The 28,000-nt window shown below is 39.5% G+C and overlaps 1 protein-coding gene across 6 annotated transcripts; it reads left to right on the forward strand.

Annotated features, from left to right (window-relative positions):
* The first annotated feature begins 1,460 nt into the window (after positions 1-1,460).
* Positions 1,461-24,907, forward strand: AP1S2 (adaptor related protein complex 1 subunit sigma 2). 6 transcript variants are annotated; one of them, XM_081003810.1, is made up of 6 exons: positions 1,906-2,070; positions 5,017-5,195; positions 6,976-7,084; positions 8,289-8,426; positions 15,175-15,267; positions 22,971-24,907. In XM_081003810.1, the coding sequence occupies exons 1-5, from the start codon at positions 2,059-2,061 to the stop codon at positions 15,217-15,219; spliced, it is 483 nt and encodes a 160-aa protein (XP_080859936.1). In that variant the 5' UTR covers positions 1,906-2,058; the 3' UTR covers positions 15,220-15,267; positions 22,971-24,907. The 6 variants fall into 6 exon arrangements, with proteins under 6 accessions (XP_080859938.1, XP_080859936.1, XP_080859939.1 ...); XM_081003812.1 differs by lacking the exons at positions 1,906-2,070; positions 15,175-15,267 and adding an exon at positions 1,461-1,863; XM_081003813.1 differs by lacking the exon at positions 15,175-15,267 and having other exon boundaries at positions 1,906-2,060.
* The last annotated feature ends 3,093 nt before the right edge of the window (positions 24,908-28,000 follow it).

Here is a 28,000-nt window from a genome sequence, read left to right on the forward strand (position 1 = left end):
TGGAGTTTTCTTGGCAGGGATACCAGAGTGGCTTGCCGGTTCCTCCTCCAGGTGGATCACGTTTGGTCAAAACTCTCCACTATGACCTGTTCATCTTGGGTGCCCTGCTCGGCATAGTTCATAGCTTCTCTGAGTTCTTCAAGCCCCTTCGCCGCGGCAAGGCAGAGATCCATGAAGGGGCCATTAATCTTAAAATGCCATAAATAGATAATCATGGCATCACATCTGCCTCAACTAAGCTCATTTCCAGAAAACTATATTGCTCTCAAAATTAAAGGCTGTCACAGATCCTAAAACATGATGTGTTGCCATTCCTACACGTCCTTTATGGCATTTCTTATGCTAAATTTGAGTATTTATCAATTACATTTATATCCAGCCCTTCCCTGATCTTAAAGCATTACTTGATTCTACCTGCTGCAATTTATCCTCCTGTGAAGCTGAGAATGATGGCCCCTGGTCATCCGGGAGCTTCAAGACAAAGAATTTGAGCCTGGGTCTCTCCAGTCTTAAACCAACAGTCTAACGCAGACTGTCCTCTCACACAATTGCATGAAGAGTCATTTCCCGTCATTCTGGGGTTCCTGGACCTTAAATAAGGTAGTGCACTTCCTTGCGTTTACTAGCGAGGCTTGAGAGTTGTGCAAAGTGACTGGTAGTGAACAAAAGGCTACACTCATAACTGCATTACTGTATTGTTACAAGCAACTTTTGAATCCTGGGCAGAAGAACCTATAGAACTTGAGAAAATTCTGACACTTCACATATAACAGAGAAAACCTGAAAGTGAAGCACTAATTGGCTAACTGGAATATCCTGGGACAGTTAGTGCTAACACCAGCAGCAAATCCTTCTGAGTGGAGTGGGACTTTTCTCCAAGTGAATGAGTTCAGGACTGCAGCCATTGCAGAAATGAAAATGCTTCCGTGTCCGCTTTTAGGCTTGCATATTACTCTGTTGCGGGACTAAGCCTGCCCGTTGATGCAGACGATGCTGTGGTCTGACTCAGTGCAAAGCAGCTTCCTATGTTCCTACATTCTACTCACACGTTACTAGCTTTCTAAGAAGCTTAATAGCCAACTAAGCGGCTAGAAGCAATGCAAAGGTGTGTGTGTAAGACTAGAGGGAGAGTTACAGAGAAGACATAGCTTAACGATGACAAGCTGGAACGCAATTACCGATGGGGGGGCGGTTGAACGACCCTGCGCATGTGCAATCGGTGCAATTCTGTCGAGGCTTCATATACCGCCTTGTGTGCCTGGGTGGGTGGGCAAGATGAGGGCGTCCCCGTCTGATTGGCTGATCTGCTTTCCCCTTGTGCTTTTGATTGGCGAGATGCGAGTAGAGGCGGGGGAAACACAAATATTGCGTCTACCCGGCTTTCTGATTGGTCCGCCTCGCTCTTGTCACAACCCGCCGTGTCCGGATGGCTGTTGCCTGCGCACCGGTTACTACCCGCTCCCCAACCTTCTGTCGTGCGGTTCGGCCTCAGGGATTGGCTGCCCGGGAAATCCTTCCTCCTCCTTTCACCAACCCCGCCCCGCCGCGCTCCCACGCACACCCCGCCCCTTGGGTACACCCTGGTGTCCGCTGCGAGGGGGCGAATGAAGTTTGGTGGCTGAAGAGAAGAAGTGGGGCCGCCCGCCCGCCCCCTGCGACGAGCTCCTGGCCCCGCCTCCTGGCCCCGCCACAGTTGGCACGGCCTGCTCGCCGTGAGGAGCCCCTCCCTTCCCTCGCTCTGGTGGGGAGCGTGGCGGCGGTTGCTCCCTGCGTAGTTTGAGAGAGCGCTGAGCAGACACCCTCCACACGCGCACACTCGCGCAGAGACACCGGTGCGCGCGCTTCGAACGCTCCTGACTAACGGTAAGTGATGCGGCGAGCCTGGGCGCGCGCGGGCGCGCGCGCCTGTGCCTCCTTATAACGGTCAGAGGCGTCTCCTCACGGAGCCCCCTTTTTTTAATACGCCAACGGGTGGAAGGCGGGGAGGCTGTAAAGACCGGCTGTAAAGACTCTCCCGCTGCCTCTTGTTCTCCGCCGTCGTCGTGTGCATATATAAAAATGTGCGCCCAGGTACAGGAATACACAGCGCGTGCATTTGTATACAAGCCGCGCGGGCTCTACGTGCTGACAAAAAAAGAGAGTATTTTTCCTCGAGGTCTTGGCGGGGTAGATGCGTCGGTCGAGCTGTTCGTGACCCGTCGGTGTTAGGCCCTGTTCTGAAGGAGATGGTAGGAGCCGGAAGGGAACGCGAGGGTCATCTAGTCCGACCCCTTGCAATGCACGACTCGTTTGCCCAACGCGGGGCTCGAACCCACGACCTCGCTGAGATCAAGAGTCTCCTGCCTGGCCCCTTGGCGCTGCCCTCGGTCGTTCTCGTGGCCCCTGATGCCACGCTGGCTTGGCAGGCTGCTTGCCTTCAACAAACACAAACACAACAACACCCCCTGGGAAAAGAAAAAGACCATTCACTTCTTGTAGCATTTTATTGTGGATTTTGCTTCTGGTGGCCGTGGTTGTAGTTGGACCCGTGCGCGATTCCTCATAAATGGGATGCTGGAAGGAAGTGGATGTATGAGTGGGGTAACCAGCTCCTAACATGCGCTTCAGCTATTTCTCTCTCTCTTTTTTGAGGAGGGGGATGTAATCCACACGCAGCCTGGATGAACAAAGGTGGCTCCCCTCTCCCCTCCATCCCTTCCCTGCACATGCTTACATGCGAATTTGAAGCGCTTAAAGCCTAAAAGCAGAATGGTGTTTGTCCTTAGTGTGGTCTTGCATATGTATGCTGAGAGACCCTGGGAGAAGGAGGGACGGAGATCATTTTTTGAGCATGAGTGCTTTAGCCTTCTGGACAAATATTGGGGATTGCAGGTGAGCTGCTTTCCACTAAGGAGATTAGCCACTAGAAATGTATTATAAATAAGGTAAGCTTTTGCCCTATGGTATTATTGCAGTTTTGATTCTCCATACAAATAACCCATTTAAGGACACTTCATAGATCGGATTAGATTGTGCATAATGTTCTGGGATTTGTAACATAGAACAAATCTATATTGCTCTGAAGTTCTCTGGGAGGACTTCCTTTTGTTTATTCTTTGCTCCTCTTCCTGTATCTCATGTGATAAAGTGAGAGATACATCACTATATTCAGATTGAGAAATGTGTGGTTTGTGTGGTACTAAATTTCCATATTTAACTATCCAGACTGCTCTGGCTCAAGAATACAAATTGCTTTTTAACTTGTATTTTTAAAGAGACAAATGCCTTTAAAGTTCAAAGTAACTCTCTTGTAACTTTCACTGAGGCCTTCTACATAGTGAGGAGAGCTTACAGAAAAACAACTTCTGCAAGCAAGGCTTAGTCAAAATCTTTGGCTCACAGCTACACACCTCATGAACTTGGTATTTTCATGTTCTAACTCCATTTTGAAGATAATACCCTAAGTAGGAATGGACCTGTCATGGCTGTAGCTACTTGTACGAGGGGCAAGTTTTATATTTGTGTGTGGCCAAAAAGGTCTAGGTAGTTCCTTCAAAAAGATTTCAACTCCGAAATTCACTTGATCTTAAGAAAGAACTGCATGCATATTTGGTGTGTGTGGATATTCTTTAGTACAAATTTACTTGACCACAATATGTATAGTTGGTGATAAGAGCTGTTCATCCCAGATGCACTTTGTTGAACTCAAAATATAGTGTGATGGTACATAATTTTCTTCAGTATTTTCCACCTTCTGAAACCAAAGACCTATCTTCAAGTATGGCTTGCAATATGTGAATCACATCTCATGTTTGAAGCATCAATGTTCCTGCTTTTTTAATACCATTTAGTGTGGATGCCATCACTTCTTCTTTGACCTGCCTCCTCACCACATATCGTTCAGGCACAGTTATCAAGGAATTTTAAAGTTTATAAGTTGGTTCTTTAGTATATTTTGCTTGTTTTTAGCTTTTTCTCCCAGGTTGTTTGTTGCATTATATGTTCTTTTCTTCGCTTTTTTTTAATAAAAAAATTTGGAAGCCTGGCCATAATGAACCACAAAACAATACTCATTTATCTGTTACCTAAATTTGCTCACATAAGTAAACCTTCCACAATCTGTATGGTGGATTATGTGTAATGCTTGCATAAATGTTTGCAGGATGATGTCTTTCAAGTTGAGTGTAAAATTTGTTTACAATTTCTGTATAGCTTGCTTGCAGAAAGAAATAGACATAGATATAGGAAGAAGGCTAAGGTCAGTCTGACCAACAGCATTATATTTTCAGCATTGTTATTTTATGTCATATCTTTTGTGTACAGTCGCAGAGTCAGTGTAGAAGAATGGGCTGGTTTTTAATAAAGTATATTGTGCACCTGCAACAGCATAACTAGATCAGTGGTCTTTGGTCCCCAGAAGTTATAGGACTACAACTTCCATCATCCCTGACCATTGCCTAAGCCCTAAAATGGCTGGGGATGGTAGGAGTTGAAATCCAACAATGTGTGGGAACCCAGAGTTGAAGAATGCTGACCCAGATAACAAGGATTTTGCTACTAGAGATCTGTTTAATATGAAATTTATAGCTTTTCAGAGTTGAGAATTTCTATTGCTGTGCAATGAGTTCTAGAAATGTTTATACAAACAGCAGCAATTTTAACCTAGGGCATTATGCTACATTTGTCTTCAATGGGAAGATGTTAGTAAATTATGATTAATTGCTGTGAATATGTTTTGCATTTAAACTTCACTTGTATACAGTTGTATACAATTTAGATGATTCCTTGATAAAACTCACTACTGTGTTTATCTTATCCAGATTTTTCAAAATAATTATTTAAAAATATGAGCCACTGTCTATCTTTTGAGATACCTTCAAGTCCTTGATGTCCTTTCCCACAGCCTGCTTTTAGAGCTTAATTGGAAAGAAAAATGCTGGTGATCTTAATGTTCAAACGCTTTCTCAAATGTATAGCACACACTATGCAATGGGACTGAAGGATTGACATGAAACTGTGTTTTATTTAACTCAACAGATGCAGTTTATGTTGCTTTTTAGTCGTCAAGGGAAGCTGAGACTTCAGAAATGGTATGTCCCATTATCTGACAAAGAAAAGAAGAAAATCACAAGAGAACTTGTTCAAACAGTCTTGGCCCGTAAACCGAAAATGTGCAGTTTTCTGGAGTGGAGGGACCTGAAGATTGTCTACAAAAGGTGGTTTTCCATCCTTACACTTATAAGTTCTATCCAACAAAAGATATATTGAATAGTAGAAATAAGGATTTCTTCTCTTATGTGTGAAAAACATATTCAACTTTCCTCAAATATAATTCAGTAGCATTGTAGGAATTATTCGTGTCTGCAGTACTTTTTCTGTGTTGTAAAAATGAGATAATTTTACACTTAATAAAAAGTTATGCACTCAGATTTTTCATTAAATGAGGCATACATATTTGAAAACTGTGTTTTAAAGGCTATTTAATGTACTTGAATGTTAAATGTTACATCATTTTATATAAGCTAGGACTTGATTTTGCTCAAATATAGAAAGGTTGCACAATTACACTTGTCTTATTCTTCTCGCCTGTTCAACTGTAAATTTAAGAGCTATGGAATGTTGTACTGTCTGCTTAATGCCGTGAAGGAAAATTGTTCTTGCTACCACAGTGAAATTATTTCAATCTTTGTTTCAATAGGTAAACAGATCAAGTACTACCTGTGCTTCAGTGCATTCATAAATCTCTCACAGTTGGAAATGCCCTGCCCTGCAAAACTACTACCACTTTATTTATTTATTTATTTATGTATTTTATTTGCCAATTTTCTACAGTTGAGAAAATGCAATAAAAAATTAAACACACTGTTAAACTGATAATACAAATGGGGACTTACTGATCACACCCCACTGAAACAAGCCACAATGCCACACTTCAAATTAAGGGACAAAGAGAAAAGTCTTTGCCTGGCAGATAAAAACAGATAAAGGTTGTTCCAGGCATGCCTCCCTGGAGAGAGCATTCAACAAGCCATCATTGAAAAGGCTTGATCTTGTGTTGTCACTCTCCAAACCTCCCATGAAAGAGGCCCACATAAAAGTACCTAGGATGATGATTGTGTTCTAGAGTAGGGTGGGGAACCTTAGGGGCCCCTCTCTTAGCAAAGTCACTTAAATAATGCCGATGTAGCCAGAAATAAAAGAAATCCTGATAACACTGTGCTGAGGAAAATGAACAAAAGCAATGTATAAATAGGCACATGCTGCTTCAGCAAACACCATTTTACCTTTACTGGTTGCTAAGCAACTCCTCTACCCTTACTGGCTGATTGACTTATGGATAACAAAGGTTACCCTTAAATTACAAACTGAATGATCCCTGCTGTAGCACTTCCAACACCCTCCAGGCCTCTATCTCCATTCAGGCCACACCCTTCACTCTGCATCCGCCTAAAGTGATTTGCCTGGCTGAAATGTGTTCTTGAAATGTATTAATGCACCTTCCTTGCCTGGGTGGAGGATAAAAGGTGTGTGTGTATTTAGAAACCTCTGGCTTTTATTTGGCAGAATATAGCTTACTGTACAAAATTAAGTATCTCATTCTACACCCCACTCACGACTGGTATGTGGCCCTTGAGATGGAAAAGATTGCTGGGGGTAGTGCTTCCACAGCCATCTTGAAAGTTTGTTTTCATAAAAACGATAACTGCTATTCTAATCTTTCCTATAGCTATTGATTGAATAACTGTTGATAACACACTCAATTATGAAACTTGTCCACAAACTGGCAACTACAATGAGGTACTTGGAAAAAGCCATAATACAGCTATTTTCAAGCCAGTTTGTAAAGTTTGTGAATTCAGGTTAATTTTGAAAGTTAATGCATTACTCTGAGGAAGTTGGCACTGTTAATTTCTGTGAAATATGTAATGGGTATGTATAATTCTTAAAACAATAATCTGGCAGTGTTTCATAATTAGAGTAACCTGTTTCTTTCAGATATGCAAGTCTCTACTTTTGCTGTGCCATTGAAGATCAGGATAATGAGCTAATAACCCTGGAAATAATTCACCGTTATGTGGAATTGCTTGATAAATACTTTGGAAGTGTAAGTTATTAATTAGTTTTTCTAGTCTCTGTAGGTGACATCCAATGATGTCTGCCTGCTTGGGCAGTGGAAATCCACTTGTGTAATGGGACTTGGGTTTCTCTTCTCACCATTTTCTCCCTGCTGCCACACATTCCCAAAATCTGCTCCAGAATTTCTTCCCAACCTCCAGAACAAATTTGGGGGATACATGGGGGGAGAAGAGAAAGCAGAAGCCTCACTGACTAAGTAGATACTCACTCAAGCTCCATTGGGTCTCATCCTATATTATAAATTTCTGTAATGAAGTTTTTTATTTATGTAATACACAAATTAAGATGACTTATTTTTCCTGAAGAAAATACAAAAATGTTTTAATACACATAAGAAATAACACCCAGTGCTGTCTGTACATGAGTGGAACAGATTTCTGAAGAGGGCCTTCTCTTCCTCTCCTCTCCCTGCAGCCCTCAAAATTTACTCATGAGGTTTGCCAGATCTAGATTAACAATAGATTTGCCCTGGGAGCGGGGCGGGCATGTTGCAGGGAGAAGGAAAAGAAGAGGAAGCTTCACTGTGGAAGTTTGCTTATGTGACATTAGTTTTCACCCTCACAGTGCTTTTGGGGAATTTTAATAGTATTCTGCACTCTGAAAAGTGCTGTAAAAGAATAATAAATTTGGTATTTTGATTTTATATTACAGCATGTATGCATTATTACTGTGAATGAGAATAAAAAAGTTATCTATTGCATTACATTATATAGGTCTGTTTCCTTACTGGGAACTGTTAATGAAGTCTGAAAGTAAAGAATTTGTCAGATACTGCATGTCAAATACCAATACTGTATGTAACAACCAAGAAACTAGTATTTCTTCCATCAGCAACTTCACTGAATCTTCTTTGAAGATATTCAGTAGTGTGCTGCTGCTGTTACAAATGCTATTACATAATTCAGAGAACTATGTGGTATATATGTGAGGCCTGGTTGATGAGCTCAAATGATACACTTATTTAAATGCCTATTCCTTATATTTTAATGTTACTATTTAAATCAATAATAATATTTTCTCAAAAGTTTGTTCCTTACCAAATCCGTGACATGGCCTTTAGTGATCACACAGAAGATCATGACAATGTGTGTTTCTTTAAAAACTACAGGATCTTAACTTGGCAGTTTAAAGAAGGGATTAAATCTCAACATGTTTTTTCCTATGTTTTCTAGGTATGTGAACTTGATATCATCTTCAATTTTGAGAAGGCTTATTTTATTTTGGATGAATTTCTTTTGGGAGGGGAAGTACAGGAGACCTCAAAGAAAAATGTTCTTAAAGCCATTGAACAAGCAGATCTATTACAAGAGGTAAGAAAATTGTTTTTTTGCCAAAGCTCCACCAGCATGCTTTACTCTTTTCTAAGAAAAGCATCTTATTTCTCCAGAAGTTGTTGAAAAAGCTTTTCAGCATGTCTAGCATGTAGCTTCTCCTTAATATTCTTCTGTACAATATTGCTTTACCCACTTCTTATTCTGTTAGCTAGCATCACTATATTCAGTATATAACCTATAAAGAACAGTAATACTGCTTTATTTTTTTAAGGTTTCCTTTCATAATGTGTTCGGTGTTGTATGTGTTGCTAGACATGCAGCTACTGTCTCCATGTGTGTGTCTTCTTGTCTAGGCATTTCTGTTGTTTTTATTCAATTTATATCCGTTTCTTTTTATTCAATTAACTGAATGATTATAACTAATTTTTGTCATACCTGATGCATGTATGCCTCTTTCATTGCTGAAATCCAGAAGCTAGACTCTCTTCTTTGAGACGCTAAGGTATAGTTAACATTAAGTGTTTTAAAAACAAGTAACAGTGCCATAGCTAACTTAAGTAGATGTACACTGTGCATTTAGAAAATAGTTATAACACTAGTATTAGAACCGTAGCAAATAAAGTAGACTTTTGGGTTGAAACTTTGCACCTCAGCTGCTAACAAAATGCATTTCCTGTATTACATCCTGTTTTTACTTCCTGAGAGAAGCCCGAAGAGACTAATAGAAAACAACTCAATTAACACAGCATCAGAATAATCAATATAACACAGCATAGCATATATCAAAATATGTAGTATGTTAAAGCCATAAATCTTTGAAATACGTAAGAATTAACTCCGTAGTAAGGGTCCTGCTTCTGGCCTTGTTGTTCCCACCCCATTTCCCTTTACCTAGCCTCATTGGTATACAGATAGCAGCTGCATAAATATTAGTGAACTCTGTTGCCTTTAGTGCACTGATTTAGAATTAGAGTTTCAACACAGTAGTTGGAACAACTCATTTTTTGTTAGGCTACATAAAATTCCTAAATCTTGAGGTGATAACATAGAACTGGCACTACAGATGTTTTGAATGTTGGTTCAGAGCCATGTTATAAATACAGCAAGTCTGTTTCTACATAAAGGAACATGGATTTAGCCTGTGTGCTTGTACAGTTATGCAAATGTGAACTTTTGTGGCTTTGTATTGCAAACATGGGTGGTGTTTTGAGATGTGTATTTGCTTTGCTTTGATATGTGTTTTGTTGAAGTCCCATCTTTCAGTCCTCCTGTATCCACTCATTAGTGAGACTTTTAAAATAATAAACCATAAATTTATGCTGGTAATTAAGTGGCCATCCCATCCAAATATATATTAACTTCTTGGGTTTTGCCACTTCAGAATATATACACTGGGACTACTTGTTTAAAAGCATTCTTCATTAAAAATTCACTGCCTTTAAAATGCTGGTATACTGAGGAGAAGGCTCAATGAGTAGAAGTTTTCATATGGATGTTGACAGTGTAGTGATTCTGAATTCCCACAAATACTCTGGCTTGTTCATATTATATAAGAAGCTTTAGAAAAAGTTGCAGAAGGAGCAGGTGGCAAATAGAATACTGTGATTAATACAACAGCCATCAAGACTGTTGTGATTGCATACAGTGTCTTTCAGTATATATTTTTCCATTTTCTTAAAATGTGAGATTCTTTATTCCTTACATGAGGTGTAACCTGCTCATGCTTGTTTAAAGTGCATGTGTGCAGTGCATGTCTGCAAAGTTGGCCATAGGGGCAACAGTCTGCATTACTGAAGTGCCTATGAGCCGAGGTGTTGGATGTAGCAAGTCAAGCTTGTGCAAATAGGGATAGTGGGACAGATGGCAGAGGAAGGCAGAAAAAGGCAATGAGTAGATGGGTGGGCTTTGGTCACTAAACCTCCAAACTTAATCCTTACCTGGGGGTAAGCCCTGCTGAATTGTGTAGGATTTACTCCTGCATATACATGGTTAGGCTTGCAACCTCAAACACAGCTGAGAATGATTTTTCTCTTTTAACCTATCCACAGGAAGAAAATGTGATATTGGAAATTAGGGAGGAAGGAATATGAATTAAAGGGGTGGAGGAAGAATTTTTTTTTACAGCTGCAACACTATGCACACTTTTGGGAGCAAGTCTTGCATAGTCTTGTTTGTGAGTAAACACACAAAGGACAAGGCTGCAGAGAGATCTGTTTGCTCTAGTTGTATGATCTTACTTCATGGTTACTGTTGGTTTAGTTTGCTTTGATCTTAATAGTGCACAGTGCCTTGTAGGCTGATAGGAAATTAACAGGTTTGTTTCATAAATATGATTTTACAGAGGTTGGAGTGGAAGGAAGTTGAAGGGAGGAGGATTTCCCTCCCCTAACAGATTTTTAAGTATTATAAAACAGAGGAAATGAGAACAGAAAGATTAGACAGGTGACAGCCGCTCGTACACACATAGCTATACATACTGCATGGGGTTCTGGGGAGAGAGTTGAGGGCTGCTGCCAGGAAGAAAGGCAAGCAGAAAAGTGGACCCCATAAGAAGAAGAAGAGTTTGGATTTGATATCCCGCTTTATCACTACCCGAAGGAGACTCAAAGCGGCTAACATTCTCCTTTCCCTTCCTCCCCCACAACAAACACTCTGTGAGGTGAGTGGGGCTGAGAGACTTCAGAGAAGTGTGACTAGCCCAAGGTCACCCAGCAGCTGCATGTGGAGGAGCAGGGAATCGAACCTGGTTCACCAGATTATGAGTCCACCACTCTTAACCACTACACCACACTGGCTCACTGAAGGGTCTGGCAGGGCAGCTCTCAAAGCGCTCTGGGGCTGCAAGTCAGACATAGCAATGCCTCTGTGGCCAGGGTAAAAGAGAAAGAAAAAGGGCGTCAGGGGTGTGTGTACCTCTTCCTCCTCCTCTTGGTAATGTATTTTTGTTGAGTCTATCCACTCTGTGAACTACTGCATGCCATGGTCCCCTCTAAGGATTCTTCAAAGTGCTGGCTATATGTTAAAGAAAAAGTAATGATACAAAGACAAACCATGTGGCAAATGTCATGTCTAGTTTGGCTCTATTATCTGGCTGACATTACAGTCCAGAATTTATCTGGCTCCATAGTACTAGTACAAAATATTGGCATACTCTGTTCACATAATTTTATGGTGGATTCGTTTATTAACAGAATTTTGGCTGTCCTTGCTAGGCAAGCCAAAAATAGTGGTTGCCAGGACTTTTCTTAGCCATGTGCTCCAGTGACTCGCTATGCTTCCCCTGCAGGACAGGATTGTGGGTAATTCACTGGTTTGACTACTCCAAGTCAAGTTGCTATTGGGCTTGAAGCAACCAAGAAGGTTTTCCCAGCAGGAAAGTATGGTGAGAAGCTTGGTGAACTATAGCCCCCAGGGTATCTGTCATAGTGGTAAAACACCCCCCCCCCCCAGCTTTGAGAAAGGACGGGATCATTACACAGCGGCTAGACTAATTTGCAGCTAGCTCTATAGCTCCCAAGTTTGGGAGCAAGATTGGCCATTTGTTTTGCTTGCCAGAGTGCAGTGGCACACTAGCTGTTGTGAACAAAATTTTGCACGTCTGTTTTACAGAGTAATTCTAACCTACCTTTCGATTAAAAGTGTCTGAGGTGGCTAATGAACCATAGTAAAAACAATATAAAATGCAGTTCCTTTTGGAATCTCTTCAAGAAAAAAAGTCCAATATTAAATTGCAGAACAAAATCCATAGATTTCTCTTCCATACAAATCCCCTTTAAAATCATGGTTTTGCCAGAACAAATCTTGTTTAAGAAATTGCAAGGGAGGTACAGCTGCCCAGCGGAAGTTGTTGAATGTGTGACATCTAAATGTTAAAAGGAAATAAAATAATATTTTCCCCTTATCAGTTTTACTCTTTCCCATCATCATTTAATTCACATAGACTTTCAGGGTTTGTATAATTGATAGTTTATCTTTTCAATAGTGTGTTAGTTATGTACTTTATCTTTTCAGAATTTGTTACTGCAGTGCCTGTGTTAGACTTTGTGTTTACATAAAGTTACAAAAACTAAACATTTTAAAATTTTGTGGAATTTTGTGTTTCCTTTACATTGGTTAGTGTCTTTTTGGAAGTTAACCTATTTGTAATGGGTGATGTGTGTGTCATTCCGTTCCTTCGCTTTGGTTGGAATCTGTGCTGCCTTATATGTATGTAACAATCTGTTTGATAAAACAAATGTAAACATAATAAGTAGCTTTTCACTTGGGACTCTCTGTACAAAAGCTAGACAAGGAAGAGTCATTTATCCTGCCTTTGTAGCTAATACCATAATACTTCCTTCATACCCTAACACTTGAAGGATTTTTAAAAATCAGTTTGACAAGCTGAAGCACAAGGACAAAAGAAGGACAATCAGTCCTTCCAGGACAGATTGAAAATGCTCTTATTCAATTGTGTATTTTAGAATTACTTTATTATCAAGCACATAGTTCATGGGGAGGGTTACATTAGTAGTACATTTCCATTATTTTTGGAAATTAAGTACTCTGTTCACTAGAACTGTGATTTGTTAAATTAGTGCACCATTGCTTCAAAGTTCTTCATTTCATGTTCTGTGAGTGGACAGTGAGCATGTTCACTTGCAGATAACAAAAAAGATCTCACAAGAATGCATCTACTACTTAAGCTTAAGTTCTGGTGAAAGAAATACTTAAGTCATTGCAGAACTGAGCTCCATGCAACCCATTTAAATCACCTTGGATGTGGCACAAGAAGAAAATATTTTAAGACCACGAGATGCCTAATCCAGAACAAAGTGGGAACTTGAGAACAAAGATAATCAGAGCTGAAACGCCATGGGAGGCAGTGTGATATGGAGTGGGGGAAAATGGGAAGAAATGCTTCATTCTTCAATTGCAAGATGCTTTCCCTCAACCACACTTCATATGCTTGTCTCCCCAAGATTTGCAGACACATTTATTATGGCTTAAAGCAGTGAGCAATAGATGTGTTAAGCCCCACATTCCCTGTTATGGCCCAGGTACTGGTAGTGACTCAGATCTGTGCCAGCTGCCAAACATTGGTTCAGCTCCTAAATACAAGGCAGGCAAGATTCCTGCAGTGATAACTTTTTTTTGTTCAGAGTATTTCTATATGATTTCAAACTTGCAGTTAGCTTGCTGAAGATATGGAGAGAACTTGGGACAGTGTTTACATCTAAAGTGTTCTCCATGTTACATACTTGGCCTGACTTACAGGTATGGCAGCAGTCCTTTAGCTCTGTCTAGAGCTGCCAGAGGAATGCAAGGCTTTAAAGTTTACATGGGAGGACGAAGATCACATGGAGAAGTGAGGGGATGCCATGGTTAAAAAATGAATTGTGTACTGTGTGCCTATATGCACATAATCATTCTGTCCCTTCTACATGATTTCTAACTTCTTGTAATATTGGAGTGACATAGGGAAATAACAAACACATTGCATACCTAATGTAGTTATTGGGTTTTTGTAATACTTAGCACTGAAAGAATCAGTACCTATGCTTTGCCTCTGAGAGACGTGTGTTTCTGAACTGCTTGCATAAGTTATGAAGCAAGCACTTTTCTGTGTGGTAAAGCTGTTTAATCTCCCTTACAGAGCTTGTGCTTTGAATTAGATAACTGTCATCACCCTATTTGAATGTTTGGTACTTTGACCTCAGCACAGAAAGTAGTCTTTAAAGTATTCGGTAGAGGCAGGAATATTGAATGAGAACTCTGTCTTGTTCTCTATTGTCTCTTCATCTATGTCTTACATCGTAGTCCTTTGTAGCATGAGGGAATTAATGTATCTTACATAGTACTAAATAGTTTGGGAATGGCATAACTCCACTATTGAAAATTAAATGCTAACTTTAAGAAAGGCTTAACTTCAGCTTTTTAGGTTTTATGTTGTACTCTTCAGAAGAAAACTTCAAAGAGGCTAGCATTCTCTGAGATACTGTCTTTTAAAAACCCATTAAAAATAAATCCAATAGTCCAGTTATATCTTGCTAAGAGTTTTCAAAGCTGTTAGTAAGGATGAGATCTGAATTAATGTGATCTATTTGGGGACCAAATCAGACATGGTGGGAACTATAATTTATGTGTCTACCGCACTGTCATATAAAGTTGAGGGTCCTTAACAGTAAATGGCGTCCATGGGAGACTGACTGACTAACTGACTTTCTCATGTACCTCACATCCCTGTATTCAGTTGCTTCAGACACTTCCCTGTTTCTAGCTCCAGTACCAGAAGTGGATCATTAATGGAAAAAAATGGTTGGCAAAATGAACTGAGAGGAAATAAGGCACAGGAGGAGGGTAAGGGTGCAGTGTTCTTGCTGCAAGACCTGAGTCCCATCCCCATTTTATATGGGAGTGGAGCTGACAAGTAGGAAGTATCTTCTACTGTCAAATATAGCTTGACTCTTAACAAATGCTCTCATTGTGTTCAGAATAACTTCCCCAACCTGAAGCTTGATTAGCTGTTGAAAAAGAAACATCTTGTTGTGTTGAGTTCTCATGTTTTTTATGTGGAGTTCATTGGAGTTGTTGTCTTTGTCACATTTTCATTAGCTTTGTCCTTGATAACACTGACTTTTTAAGCAATGCAAAGAAGCCGTTTACCTGAGAGCCTTAGCGGTCCTCATATGTACAAGTGTGTGTAATAGTGGATATTTTTTCAGATAGTTCTGCTACATTTTTTAAAAAAATGTTTAAACTTCAGACTTGCCAAATTTTCAATTGTGCTTGATTTTGTTTGTAGAGCCAGAATGAAGACTGGGGAGGTTTGTCTGAGGATATCTTATGATTAAGAGCAGTCTAAAGCCTTAGCGTTTTGATCCCATCCATACGATTGGTAACTACCAAATTTACCGTTTTGGTGGCATGGTTTACATGGGTGCTTTGCAGAGTTTTGCACGTGTAATGGAACTCTTGCCTGATAAGTAAAAAGAAGAACAGAAAAGTGGCCAGTGATGAACTTAACCTTGTGCAACACTTGCATGAAAGTATTGAAATATGCTTTGGGTGCTCTTGTCTTATTTTCCTTTCATACTAACAGCATCGGTTTGAAGTGTGTGGTGTGTGGTTTTGTTCTGGTGTTGTTAATCTTTAGGTGTTAATAGAAGTTGGAAGGTTCACAAAGTTTTTTGCTAGGTAGGGCCTAATTATGCATTGAAACATTACCCGGAAGGGCCATGAAATTACCATAGGCCTTGCTGCAGAACTATTTATTTATGCTTTACTAGTCAATTTCATAGGACAAGCCTAATTTACATCTATAGTGCATTGCAACATTTTTGTTGAGTATTTTAGAGGAATATGTTACACAAAAAGGTAAGTGTATTTTAAAGAAATCCCAGTGAACATTCAAATGGATAAACTGAAAACTTTCCAGAGCTAAATTATATACAGAGTAGCAGAAGTACTGTCATACCTCGGGATGAATACGCTTCAGGTTGAGCGTTTTCGGGTTGCGCTCCGTGGCAACCCAGAAGTAACGGAACGCGTTACTTCTGGGTTTCGCCACTCGCACATGTGCAGACGTTCAAAATGACATCGTGCGCAGAAACGCGACCCGCAGACGCGTGTTACATTCGCTTCAGGATGCGAACGGGGCTCCGGAACGGATCCCGTTTGCATCCAGAGGTACCACTTAGTTTAAAAGCCTGGTATCATTTTTAAAGAAAAAAGTTAATTACATCTTCCAGTTTTTTAAAAAAGCTGAATTTCTTTCAATAGAGTAATGGAATTACATGTAAAACAAGTTAAAACTTATCACACTTATTAATCCTGCCTTACCCCAGTAAGCTTGGGACAGTACAAATCAGGGTGAATAAATGATCTATATTTAAATAATAATCAAAGACCCATTAAAAAACTTCTGTTTTGTTTTATTTTATTTTATTTCTATTGCATTTATATCTTGCCTTTTCCCCGAAGGTGCTCAGTGTGACATACATGGTTCTCCCCTTCTTTGTTTAATTCCCAGCAGCTATTAATAGCAGTTTACTCAATATACCTTTTAGCAAATTAGGTCAGTAAATGAGCATAGAAATATCAATGACTCAGAAGCCTCCTTTTAAAAGTTTTTAACAACTCTGCAGAAGGCCATTAAAGAGGAGGCAGGATGACCCTTCCCTTGGGAGGGAATTCTAGAGCTTGCGCATGGGCACTGAGAAGACCTTGTCTCTGTTCCCAGGCATCCTTTCAAAGTTGTTGGGACACACAAGAGTGATCCGTTGAAGACTCAGTCATGTGCAGGCATTTACAGAAGGGAGTCCTTCAGAAAACCCTGTCCTAAACTGAATGACTCTTAAAGGTTATCACTAGCACTTTGAATTGAGCCTGGAAATGAATTGGAAACCTGAACAGTAGTTGTGAATGGACCATAGCTTTGTGATAGAGCATCTGCTTTGTATGCAGGAGATCCAGGTTCAATTCCTGGCATCTCCATGTAGTGTTTAGAATGACCCCTGTTTGAAACCCTGAGGAGCTGCTGCCAGTGAGTGTAGACAATACTAAGTTAGAAAGACCAATTGTCTGCATTTTCCTGTGTTTAATAGGAAAGTCATATGGCCCCCAGTAATCTGCCACATTCTTGACAACTGATAGTTTTGAGACAGTTTTCAAAGGTAGCCCCATTTACAGCACATTGCAGCAATCCAGACATGGTGTAACTAAGGTATTACATCACCTGACCAGATCTGCAGACTCCAGGAATGGATGTAGCTGGCACATAAGATTAAGCTGAACAGAAACGCACCTGGCCGCAGCCAATAATGAATTGGATGTCCTAGAGTTGTTGCTGATCTGCTTGATAGCTGGTGTGGACCCCTAGTGTAGATAGCAGCTGTTGCTAGATCCCACGCCACAGGTGAAGAAACAAAAACTTAGGAAGTTGCCTTATTTTGAATCAGACAATTAGGAAGCTGTCTACAGTCTCTGGCACTGGTTTTCAACAGGATTATCTATCGGGCCCTACACAGAGATGACAGGGATTGAACCTGATTTCTGAGCTACAGCCCTTCCTAAAGATATAAGATGCTCCATACTCTAGGATTTGGTTGTCTCTACCATCATTTATAGGGACGCGGGTGGCGCTGTGGGTAAAACCTCAGTGCCTAGGACTTGCCGATCGTATGGTCGGCGGTTCGAATCCCCGTGGCGGGGTGAGCTCCCGTCTTTCGGTCCCAGCTCCTGCCCACCTAGCAGTTCGAAAGCACTCTTAAGTCCAAGTAGATAAATAGGTACCGCTTTATAGCGGGAAGGTAAACGGCGTTTCCGTGTGCTGCGCTGGTGCTGGCTCGCTAGAGCAGCTTCGTCACGCTGGCCACGTGACCCGGAAGTGTCTTCGGACAGCACTGGCCCCCGGCCTCTTAAGTGAGATGGGCGCACAACCCTAGAGTCGGACACGACTGTCCCGTACGGGCAGGGGTACCTTTACCTTTACTTACCATCATTTATGTGTGCCACAGTGATTATATAGAATGATTGCTGCGGGCCATTCTCCCCTTGAATAGACTGAACAAAAGATGAAATTGTTCAAAGTTACAATACATTCATCTGTTCTGTGGATTCTGTCCCTGGTTTGAGTGTGATTGTGGAGTAATTTTCCATCTAGTCATGCTGGTACATATCTTCGGCTCTACTTATGGAGGGAACATCATGGCTCAAATAGTAAGTCTTCCCTTCTCTATTCCACTTGGTTGCAAAGTCCCAAACTTGATGAGAGAAGAGACACTTTCGTGTCAGCATTACCTACAATGTGATAGAAATTTGCTTAGGACCTGAGCTGCAAGAATTATGTGGGTAGGCTGCAGTGCAGAATATTGTCATCGAGAAGCTAACAGCTTCTTGACTCAGTGCGCCTGCCCTGACCTAATGTTTTAATTACTTTTGTAATGCTTTGAACCAGTTCATTTTTCACTACCTGTCTGAGGTTGGAAAATGTAAAAAATAAAATGTTTTGTTAAATAATAACAAATCAACTTACTGGTGTTTAGCTATCTTTGCCATTGTCCTACTCAAGAGTGGTTTGCTTAAGTGCTTCTGTGCAAGTTGAATTTAAAAGAAAAAAATTGCAAAAGCTCAACATTAGTAAGTCAAACCAGACCTTCACACCCTTCTGGTAAAACTTGGTTCTTCCTTATATAATATTCTGAATGCAGCAAACTCCTTTAGAAATGCTACACAATGCATGCTCACATGGGGCAAAGTGAAACAGAAGGAGCAAAATCTGATGCGGATGGGAACACTGAGTCTCGGTTATTGACTAATTATTTTTGTATTTTTAAGAACTTGTTCAAAGACACTGTAGGAGGGAATGCTAGTCAAGGTTAAAGCTGATGTCGGATGATGTTGCTCTGTTGCCTGAGAAGTTAACTATTGTTTCTTTGCAATCTTATGCAGCATCATGAGTTGTGTGCAAAAATGATCTAACGAGAACAGAACATGTTTAGTAAGCATAGAATGCAGACAGTGTTGCAGGGGGACGGAGATTGAAAACTGGAGGGAAACTGGAATGGAGTGGCTGGAAATCTTATCTGAACAGGAACACTTCACATTAGTTGAGAAAGTTCATTTTCTTCTCATTAAGATATTAAATGTTAACTAAATATAAGACTAACATGGATCCTAGTTGATATTAGAGCAGACGAATTTTTTTTGGGGGGGGGGGGGAGACTTTCCAGTTTAACATTTTCTGGAAAGCCCATATTTTTCATACATAAACACAGTGCTATGGGAATGTCCACAGACTATTCTTATGCCTGGTTATTGTGCATGAGAATTTGGGCATTCCTATTTAAATGAGAATTCTCAGAAGGGTCTTTGGATTAGTCTTCTTAGAACTGGTCCTGAAACAGTTATATGAATAGTCTGATTGTACAGAAGCTCTTAGAAGTGTGAGAGAATTTAAGATCCTGTTAAATTGGCCTTGGTTGGCAGGAAATCCCAAAAGCCAAGTCTCCATCTGAGTAGTTGGATTAACGGTTAGCTGGCTTGGAATGTTAATACAAGTGGTTTTAAAAATGGATTAGACAGAATGTGGTCATTGTGCTTAGAGATAATTTGCAAGACTACACTTTATTTTTTTGCTGATGGGGGGATATTCTAACAATCCCTTGCTTGCAAATTGCCATGCTGAAAAACACATCGGGTGGAGCGGGGATAGAATTTGATGTAGTTAGATGCATTATCAGAAACTGAACAATTTGCGTACTTTAATTTCCACACCTCTTTCTGTGCCTCCAATAATGACAATTCTATTCAGCAGTACGTAGGCAAAGTTCTGCCTTCTCTACTTAAATGTAATCATATGCAAACAAATAATGTTTGACCATAGCCATGCATGGTACAGACGAGTCACTACAAGCTTGTTGTGAATATGGAAGCATGTGTGCACACACACACAGAGAGCAACATTTTTTAAACAAATGATTCATTGATGTCTAATTGCATATAGTTTGTTAAACATACTACAGTGGTGTGCTTTTCAAACCCTGAATAGCATGTTGTTTAATAATGCATGTGATTGAGAAGATTGGTGTAGAAATAGTGTAATAGCATTAAAAGTAGTGTTAAATAAAAAACCATTTGCATTATTGTATGCATGCAAACTTTTGTACTATTTATAAAGAATGTGCACATTTCTTTTGTAGCCACGTCATGAATACTTTAATGTCCCAGTATACTAAATGACTTCATTCACCATGCATACAGAGACGTGATAGAGCCGATTTACTCATGGCAGAATACTTATCCTCAGCTGGACGAATCCAGTCATCTTGAACAAATTAGTTTATCACATTTGTTTTGCTGTTGTATATTTTCTTTTCCTACCATTTGTGATGTCTGTGTTTTTTCTTTTCATGTGTCTTGTCAGCATGCCATAACTTCCATGTTAAATCTTACCAGTAGCACTTGTCATAGCATGTAGTATTCAAGCTGGAATACGTTGAGCCCAACATTGCAGTTTAAATATGCAAACACCATGGTGACTGTATTTTTCAAACTAAGTATGAATTGGTATTTGTGCATATATTACAGAAATCCATTGATAGTGAATTATTGTTGGACCCGTTAAATGTTCGTTTAATAGATAATGAGAAAAACTTCGTAGGCCATAGAAAAAATTGTTTATATGACTATACTTCAGTGCACTAATGGAGCTGACCCAAACATTGCCGCAACAGGCAGAATCTGTGCCTGCAGGTAATCATACAGAAACATCCACAGATATTCTGAGCCACTCTGCAATTTCTATTCAGAAATGTGAACATTCCAAGTGTGAGCAGTGGTAGACTAACTCGGTTTACATTGCTCAGGAGGCTGCTATAAAATAGTGATTGCAAAAATAGGAAAGGGGCAGGATTAGCCAAATGAACTATAAGTAATAGAAAATTCCAGATATACGTGTTTTACTTGAACAAAAATGTCAGTTATAGTTCACAAGTAAGGGGGTTTAACATTCTGAATTTACAACAGTCTGGGATGTATTAGTATCAAATCTTAGGATGTTTTCCCATTACAAAACTTTCCTGTTTTTGTTGTATTGCTTCTGTGAATGTATATGGTAAATGCTGCTTGCATTCTCCTCATGCCTGAATCTTTAAAGTGCTGTGCATGGAGTGCTAATGAGGTGCTGTGTTATGTTATAGCTTTATACGGCTGCATGCTTGTAAATTTCTGTGAATTAGTTTTCATGGCATGTCTATAATAAAGTATTGCATGCACTCCTGACGTGAATGGCTTCTTTTTTCCTCCATCTCTTTGCTATGATATATTTCATGTTTGTGCAGTTGGCCTTTGGTAATTCTAATCTACAGGCATAAAATATGTGAAGACATGTTTGATAAATGATTCAAACTTCAATGCATTAGCATTATTTAAATTGATTCTCAAGCATTACTCAGTTACACATTTTCAAACAGCTGTTAACATTTGTTTGATTGATATTCACAGCTACTATGTAGTTTAAATGCTCCCAGATTGCATCTGGGATGTTAACTAGTTGAGGGTGTGCTTGCTTCATTTACTCATAAAACATTGTTCATTAAGGTGCAAATTAACTTTTAATTTTTTACCCAGTATATGAAAATACACACAACAATAGTCTGATAGTATTTGCATATTGCCCAGAGTTTAGAGTCCATAAGCACTACTTCCTTTAGGTCCTGTCCTGATAGGAGAATATGAACATTTATGTGGATAGCTCCAACTAGCATGGAAGTCCAGCCTATGCTTCACATGGCATACAGTGGCTCTAACCTACCTCACAAATCAGTGAAAGGAAGAAGAAAATACTATCTTCTTGATCTGCGGCTGCTGATGGAACGTGCCCATTCCCAAGTAGTTCTTGTGTGGCAAGGAGCTGTAGTCTGCCTCACAAATGGGAAGAATGGTGCCTTTCACTGCCAATAGATCTATTTGTCAGGAAACACCTTCTTTACACAGAGCAGATTAGGCTAAAACTTAACTGCAGTGCTATCTCGTATCCTGCCCTTCAGTTCCATACACTAGCATGTCTTTCTATCAATGCAGAATGGTGGCAAGTGATCATACTGGTGATTGCTATGCTAATCTAGAGGTTCTAGGAACATCCCGCCCCACTTGTGATAGTCCAGCTTTTTTATCCTTATATCCATGAATATTTAGAAGCATCGTTTATTTCTGTGATGTGTAAATGAATAATAAAGGTAAGTTTCTTGTGGTTTCAGTCCCCTGACAATAGCCTTTTCAAAATTTCCAGTTTTAAAATCATGAAGTAGAAATTCTTTTTAATGTGTTTGTCTTTAATCTGGTAAGTTTCGTGGCCCATTTCTGTTCCTTTAGTTGAACATCCAGAAATTCAAAATGCATCTTTAACTATATTCTTTCACATTTTCAATGCTGCCTTTTCTGAAAATTGTTGCCTAACTCTGACTCTCTCTTTTTGGTGCTGTGCCTTGTTTAGGATGCTAAAGTAAGTGTAAACTCTCTGTGTTTATACAAAAATTACAAGTTATGTTTTTAACAGGAAAAACAACATGGTGTGCTTTTCCTAAGGTAGTCTTAGAAACATCAGATGTTCAGCTAACATTACAGTTGCTATCAAATCACTTCAAGAAGTACCATACAAACTTCACATATAAAGTATAGAAATCTAACTTTTTGAAACTAGAAATGTTGATTCTAAAAAGTTTTAGTGGTATCATAGCATTCTTTTATGTCAAATAGGATGGAGAATCTGTGGTCCTCCACTTGTTGGATTACAGTTCCCATCATTCCTGACCACTGGCCATGCCTGCTGGGGTGGGTGGGAGTGGGAATTTTAATAGCAATATCCCCTATCTCTGCTCTGAAAACAGAAAATAATTTGCTTCCTCTGTTTGACAACAAAAGAAAATGGATGGGTGTGTGCGATGAATACTATTATAAAATGCTTAAACATTGAGAGTGTTCTGCATAACTAGCGACTGCTTGGTGCATACCCTGAATTTCATCAATTCCCTATTAACATAGCACATATGGTTTGGCAGGAGCACAAAATCTGTTCATTCTCTAATTTTCCCTCCACAGGAAGCGGAAACCCCTCGTAGTGTACTCGAAGAAATTGGACTGACATAAACTTCCTTCTTTGCTGATGTCTTGTGTGATGTTTCCGCATAACTAAATGTTCACTGCCTTCATTTATTGTTAGCTAATGGTGTTATGATGCTATTTGTCAGTATTACTGTTCTGCTGAGCTACATCTTTTAGGCCTACAAGAAAAAATCCATTTACTGTAAAATTTAAAAACAAGGGAATGAAAGATTTAAAAACATTTTTCTGGGAGAAAAGGGATATTACAGTGATTTAAGCCACAGTAATTTACAAGCATTGATGAGTCATAAATGGCAATTTTAGTAAATATATTTTGTAAAATGCCATACATAATGTATCAAGTACTGTACATTATGTCATACACTGAAAAGAAACAATTCCATATGGCAGCCAGTCGAAATGTGTTAATTTGGTTTTGTGTAACCAAAGACTTTTACTATAAAGTCACCATTTGTTATACTCAGTTTAGGTTGTTAGATTGGGGAGAAACAACTGTTTTGCAGCTGTTCATAATACCAAAGAATTCTATTGAGATCTGCAAGTCCAAGATCTGTTGTGAGATGTTAGTTGCTTTATTTCTAGCAACAAGGTTGTAAACAGAACTTGTATCAGAATGAAATTGTACAGTGTGAAATTCAGCCAGAAAACTGAGTTAATGTACAAAGGGAACACCAGCTGAGGCTACATGGAATTTTCTTTGTTAAAAAACTTATTTTTTTACTAGCTTAAATGCTTTCTTGATTGCTCATGTAATCCTTTCAAAAGTGTAAAGCAGTATTAAACCAGAAGTCATTGAGATAGTTGACATAAGCTCAAAGGGAAAAATGTAAGAAGAGAACGTTACAACACATCTGTCTACCTTTCTCCAAGTATATCAACTATACTTAAACCAGAACTCAAGTAGCTATTTTGATAATCTGACAATCTGTGTGTTAATCATTGTTTTTCATTTTTCATTCTACTTTGCAAGGATAGGTTTACTCCCTAAACCTATCTTTGAACACTTCTAGTGTGTTCAAATCTGAACACACTAGAAGCAAACATTACACACAAACTCTTTAAGTCATTGGCATACCTTACCTCAGCTAGTTTTTCAAAAGGCTGCAAAGCTATGCACACTTTATTTGGCAGTAAGTAATAATAATAAAACAATAATAATAATAATAATAATTTATTATTTATACCTGTCCGGCTGGGTTTCCCCAACCACTCTGGGCAGCTCCCAACAGATTAAAAACAGAATAAAATATTAAGTCCTATTGAACAAAGCAGGATTTACTACCATATAAACATGCATAGGATCAGGCAACATGAACTTCACAAAGTCAAACTCTGTTTTACTCTGTCTTGCATTTTCCTGCATGTCCTACACTTCACATAGTGCAGAACCCCAGTACAGAACACCTGCTGTTGAAAGCAGTGTGACTTCCTGCACATTGTGTTTGTGTGTGTTACTGCACGCCTTTCCAATAATATGACTATCAAGTTCCCCTCCTGTGGGTCTATTTGCTGTGATTACTGTGTTCCAAAGCATCCAAATACTTTATAAGCTGTGCCAGGCATTTGAAAGATCATGGCTTCATGCCATAATCACAAAGGAGAAGTTATGAAAATATCATGTTTGCATAAGATACCCAGGAACCCTGTTCTACATTTCACTCACAGAAAATCTGGAATGAGTTTCAAGAAACATTAGAGTGGCCCTCTGTGTGATGTTGAAGTGATCTAATTACTTGACATTTTAAAAAGTCGAAAGCAATTTTTTTAATGTGTATTCAAACCATGTTTAAGGTTTACAATGTTGCCTTGTATGTGCTTGGTTGGAAGCTTTGTTGTGACTGTGACATAAGCTGTGTGGACACTGTCTTAGTATCACACCAGTTGAGTTGTAATAAATGTTCATTTTTACTCCATTGCTACGTCTGTCTGTTCATAAACTTGCGGAAATAATTCGTTTCCTTTTACGGTTAAGAATTTTAATCTTTTTCTTGACAGTTAAATATAGCACTTGTAATGCAGTAGAGGGTTTTTTTAACAGCAGGCATATCATGACAATATACAACATTTTTTTCTAAGAAAAAGTACTTTGTGTTTTTCGGGAGTTTTGTTTGTTTAACCAGTTTCCATGTTTAAAATCATAGACATCCAGTCAGTGGAAGTATTAGAACACAATTTATAGAAACAAAACTTTATTCTGTAGCACATCTTAGTTTATAAGGCGTTTTTCTTTTTTCTCTTTACTTACTTGCAAATCAGTTATAAACAATAGTTCATATACAGCAGGGGGGTTTTGTTTTTCATTTTTACAATCCCACCCCTCACAGAAGCACCAAATATCTACTTATTTACCTATAACAAAAGTCATTTCAGTGTTTAAACAAAGGTATCATTCCTCAGGTCGTATCATCATTCCTCAGGTCACCATGTATTCTTGCAGGCCTATAACAATATTCTATTTAAGGTGTTTTTCCGTTTTTCCATCATTTCAGAATTAGTATTGTGGTACTCTATTGCAGGGGTAGCCATTGTGGTGCCTTCCAGATACTGTAAGGACTCCCATTAGCCTCAGCCAACATGGCCAGTGGGCAGGGATGATGGGAGTTGTAGTCCAGCAACATCCGAAAGGCACTGCGTTGGCTACCCCAGCTCTGTTGTAATTCACAGGAGACATAAATTTTAGAGTCTTGTTTAAAAGCATCAACAATTTATCTCCTCAGTTACATTTAGGTTTATCTCAGTTGCTGAAGAAAATCAGTGTCTAGATGATAACCTTTCCATTCAAAACAAATTTATTGACAGATTATTATTCCTGGTTATTTTCTGGCCTTTGGAAATGAACATTATCAACTGAAAGTTCATGGGTAGCAGTGTTAGGAACTGAGATATGAAAGATAGGAGCTAAATGGCACCTTATAGCTAGGTTATGGTTGCAACAACGGAATGTCTAGGCACGTTTTATAACAATACAAAACTGAAAACCAAATGAACTGCAGCTAAGATACTATGTTCATTTCCCACATAGTCTAGTCCTTCCCCTGCCCACCCCCCCTAATATTCTATTCTCCAGTCTTCAGAGAGTAGCTGGAAGTGTGGAGGCAGAAAAAGGTCCTCCTTTCCTTCCACTCTGCAGTTTTAATCTGAAATCTTAGGCACCCAGAGCTCAGAAACTGCTCACGCTAATGAATTTCCCTGCCACTAATGTACCGAGAACAATGGGAGTTTCATACACTGATGGGTAAGTAGCCTGCCAAAATAACTCTTTTTAGAAGTTTATAGAGTTTTGTTTTGTTTTTAAAGAACTGCAGGGCTCGAAGTTGACTTTTAAATGTTTCACAGTGGTATATATTTACCTCCGAAGTCAAAGATGTGGGCGTTTTGTAAAAACAAAGTCTAGATTGTGAGACGAGAATAAATTATTCCACTGTGTAATTCACTTTTACTACTTTATGCAAATTGTTCATGGAGAGGGAGGTAAGAGCTGAGCAGCTTGTTGAAGCCATATCCCTAACCGCAATAAATGTCTAGTTTCTCTGATTTGCAGTCTTCAGCAAGTATAATCCATCCATTAAAGCATAATTGTGTAGCCCTAAGACTACAGCCACACCAAGCTAGCACTCCCTCTGGCACTCCAAGGATGCTGAATGCAGTTGTGTTGTACCACACCTACAGCTCTGATTACAGCAGAAAATGTTTACCTTATTTGTGATTATTATTTGTTTATTCTCCAAAATAAACTTGCATATAGCTCTTGAGGTTGGGGAACATATATAAGCTATCCCCACCCCACCCCGACAATTACTGTCGCTGATTGTACTCTTAGCAGATCCTGTCTTTTGGGGGGAAGAGGGTTGCAAATAGTGTGATTGGATGAGGGAGAAGCTCTTTAAACTGCGTTAGCTCTCAAATGTCTTGTGACTGAATAACGGCCATTCTTTTCCTTCTCCAGCAACCAGCTCCAGTACCCAATCTGCTCTGTACGGTCTCTTGTTCGTATTTACTTGTAAAGAAATAGAAGTGATTATTTGTACTGCTAGGCGATGAGCATAAAAATAGCTCACAGAAAATGAGTCAAGAAAACAAGAACAATTAACATCATAAAGCCAACGCAGTCGTAAAACGACTGAAGCAAAAAAGAGTTCAGCAAGGATCTCAGTTGAATGCAGCTTGTAGTAGTTGTGAGCTGTTCATCTGAGCCACCAAAAGAGACTTCACCAAAGATCTCTGTGATCAGGCTAGAATATCAGGGTTAAGGATATTGCAAATTAACATAGGAACCTTGACCCTGTCCTAGTAATGGGGGCAACCAGTGAAAACATTTAAGCGCCAGGTATGTGCTGACAGTAGCTTAACTTTTAACAGTCTAGACCTTACATTGCCTACAGACAGCCACCCAATCTTAAACAACTCCTAACCCACAATAATACTACAACCAGACTTAACACGGACACTGGCACCAGAGCCTGCAATAAACCCAGATGCCAACTTTGCTGCCACATACACCCGGACAACACCATTACTGGCCCCAACAACATCACACATACCATCTCGGGACTATTCAATTGCTCATCATCTAACATTGTGTATGGCATCAAATGCCAACAGTGTCCTTCAGCTCTCTATATTGGACAAACAGGCCAAACCTTACGCCAAAGAATAAATGGACATAAATCTGACATCAAGAATCACAAAACAGAGAAACCAGTAGGAGAACACTTCAATCTCCCAGGACATTCTATACAAGATCTCAAAGTAGCTGTTTTACTACAAAGGAATTTCAGAAATAGACTGGAAAGAGAAACTGCTGAATTGCAACTCATTACCAAACTTAAAACCATGGAGAGACCTGGTTTGAACAAAGACATTGGATTCTTATCCCATTATACATGACTAAGCCATTTCTCACCTTCTCACCCCATGCCTTTTCCTGTAAGACCTATTACAGTCGTTAAGAGTCGTCAGCAGGCTCATCTCAGCTATCTCCCATTCCCACCACCCTTCTGAGTAAT

Source organism: Podarcis pityusensis (genome assembly GCF_964106645.2).
Source record: "Podarcis pityusensis genome assembly, chromosome: 4".
In the NCBI taxonomy this organism is placed as follows: Eukaryota; Metazoa; Chordata; class Lepidosauria; order Squamata; family Lacertidae; genus Podarcis; species Podarcis pityusensis.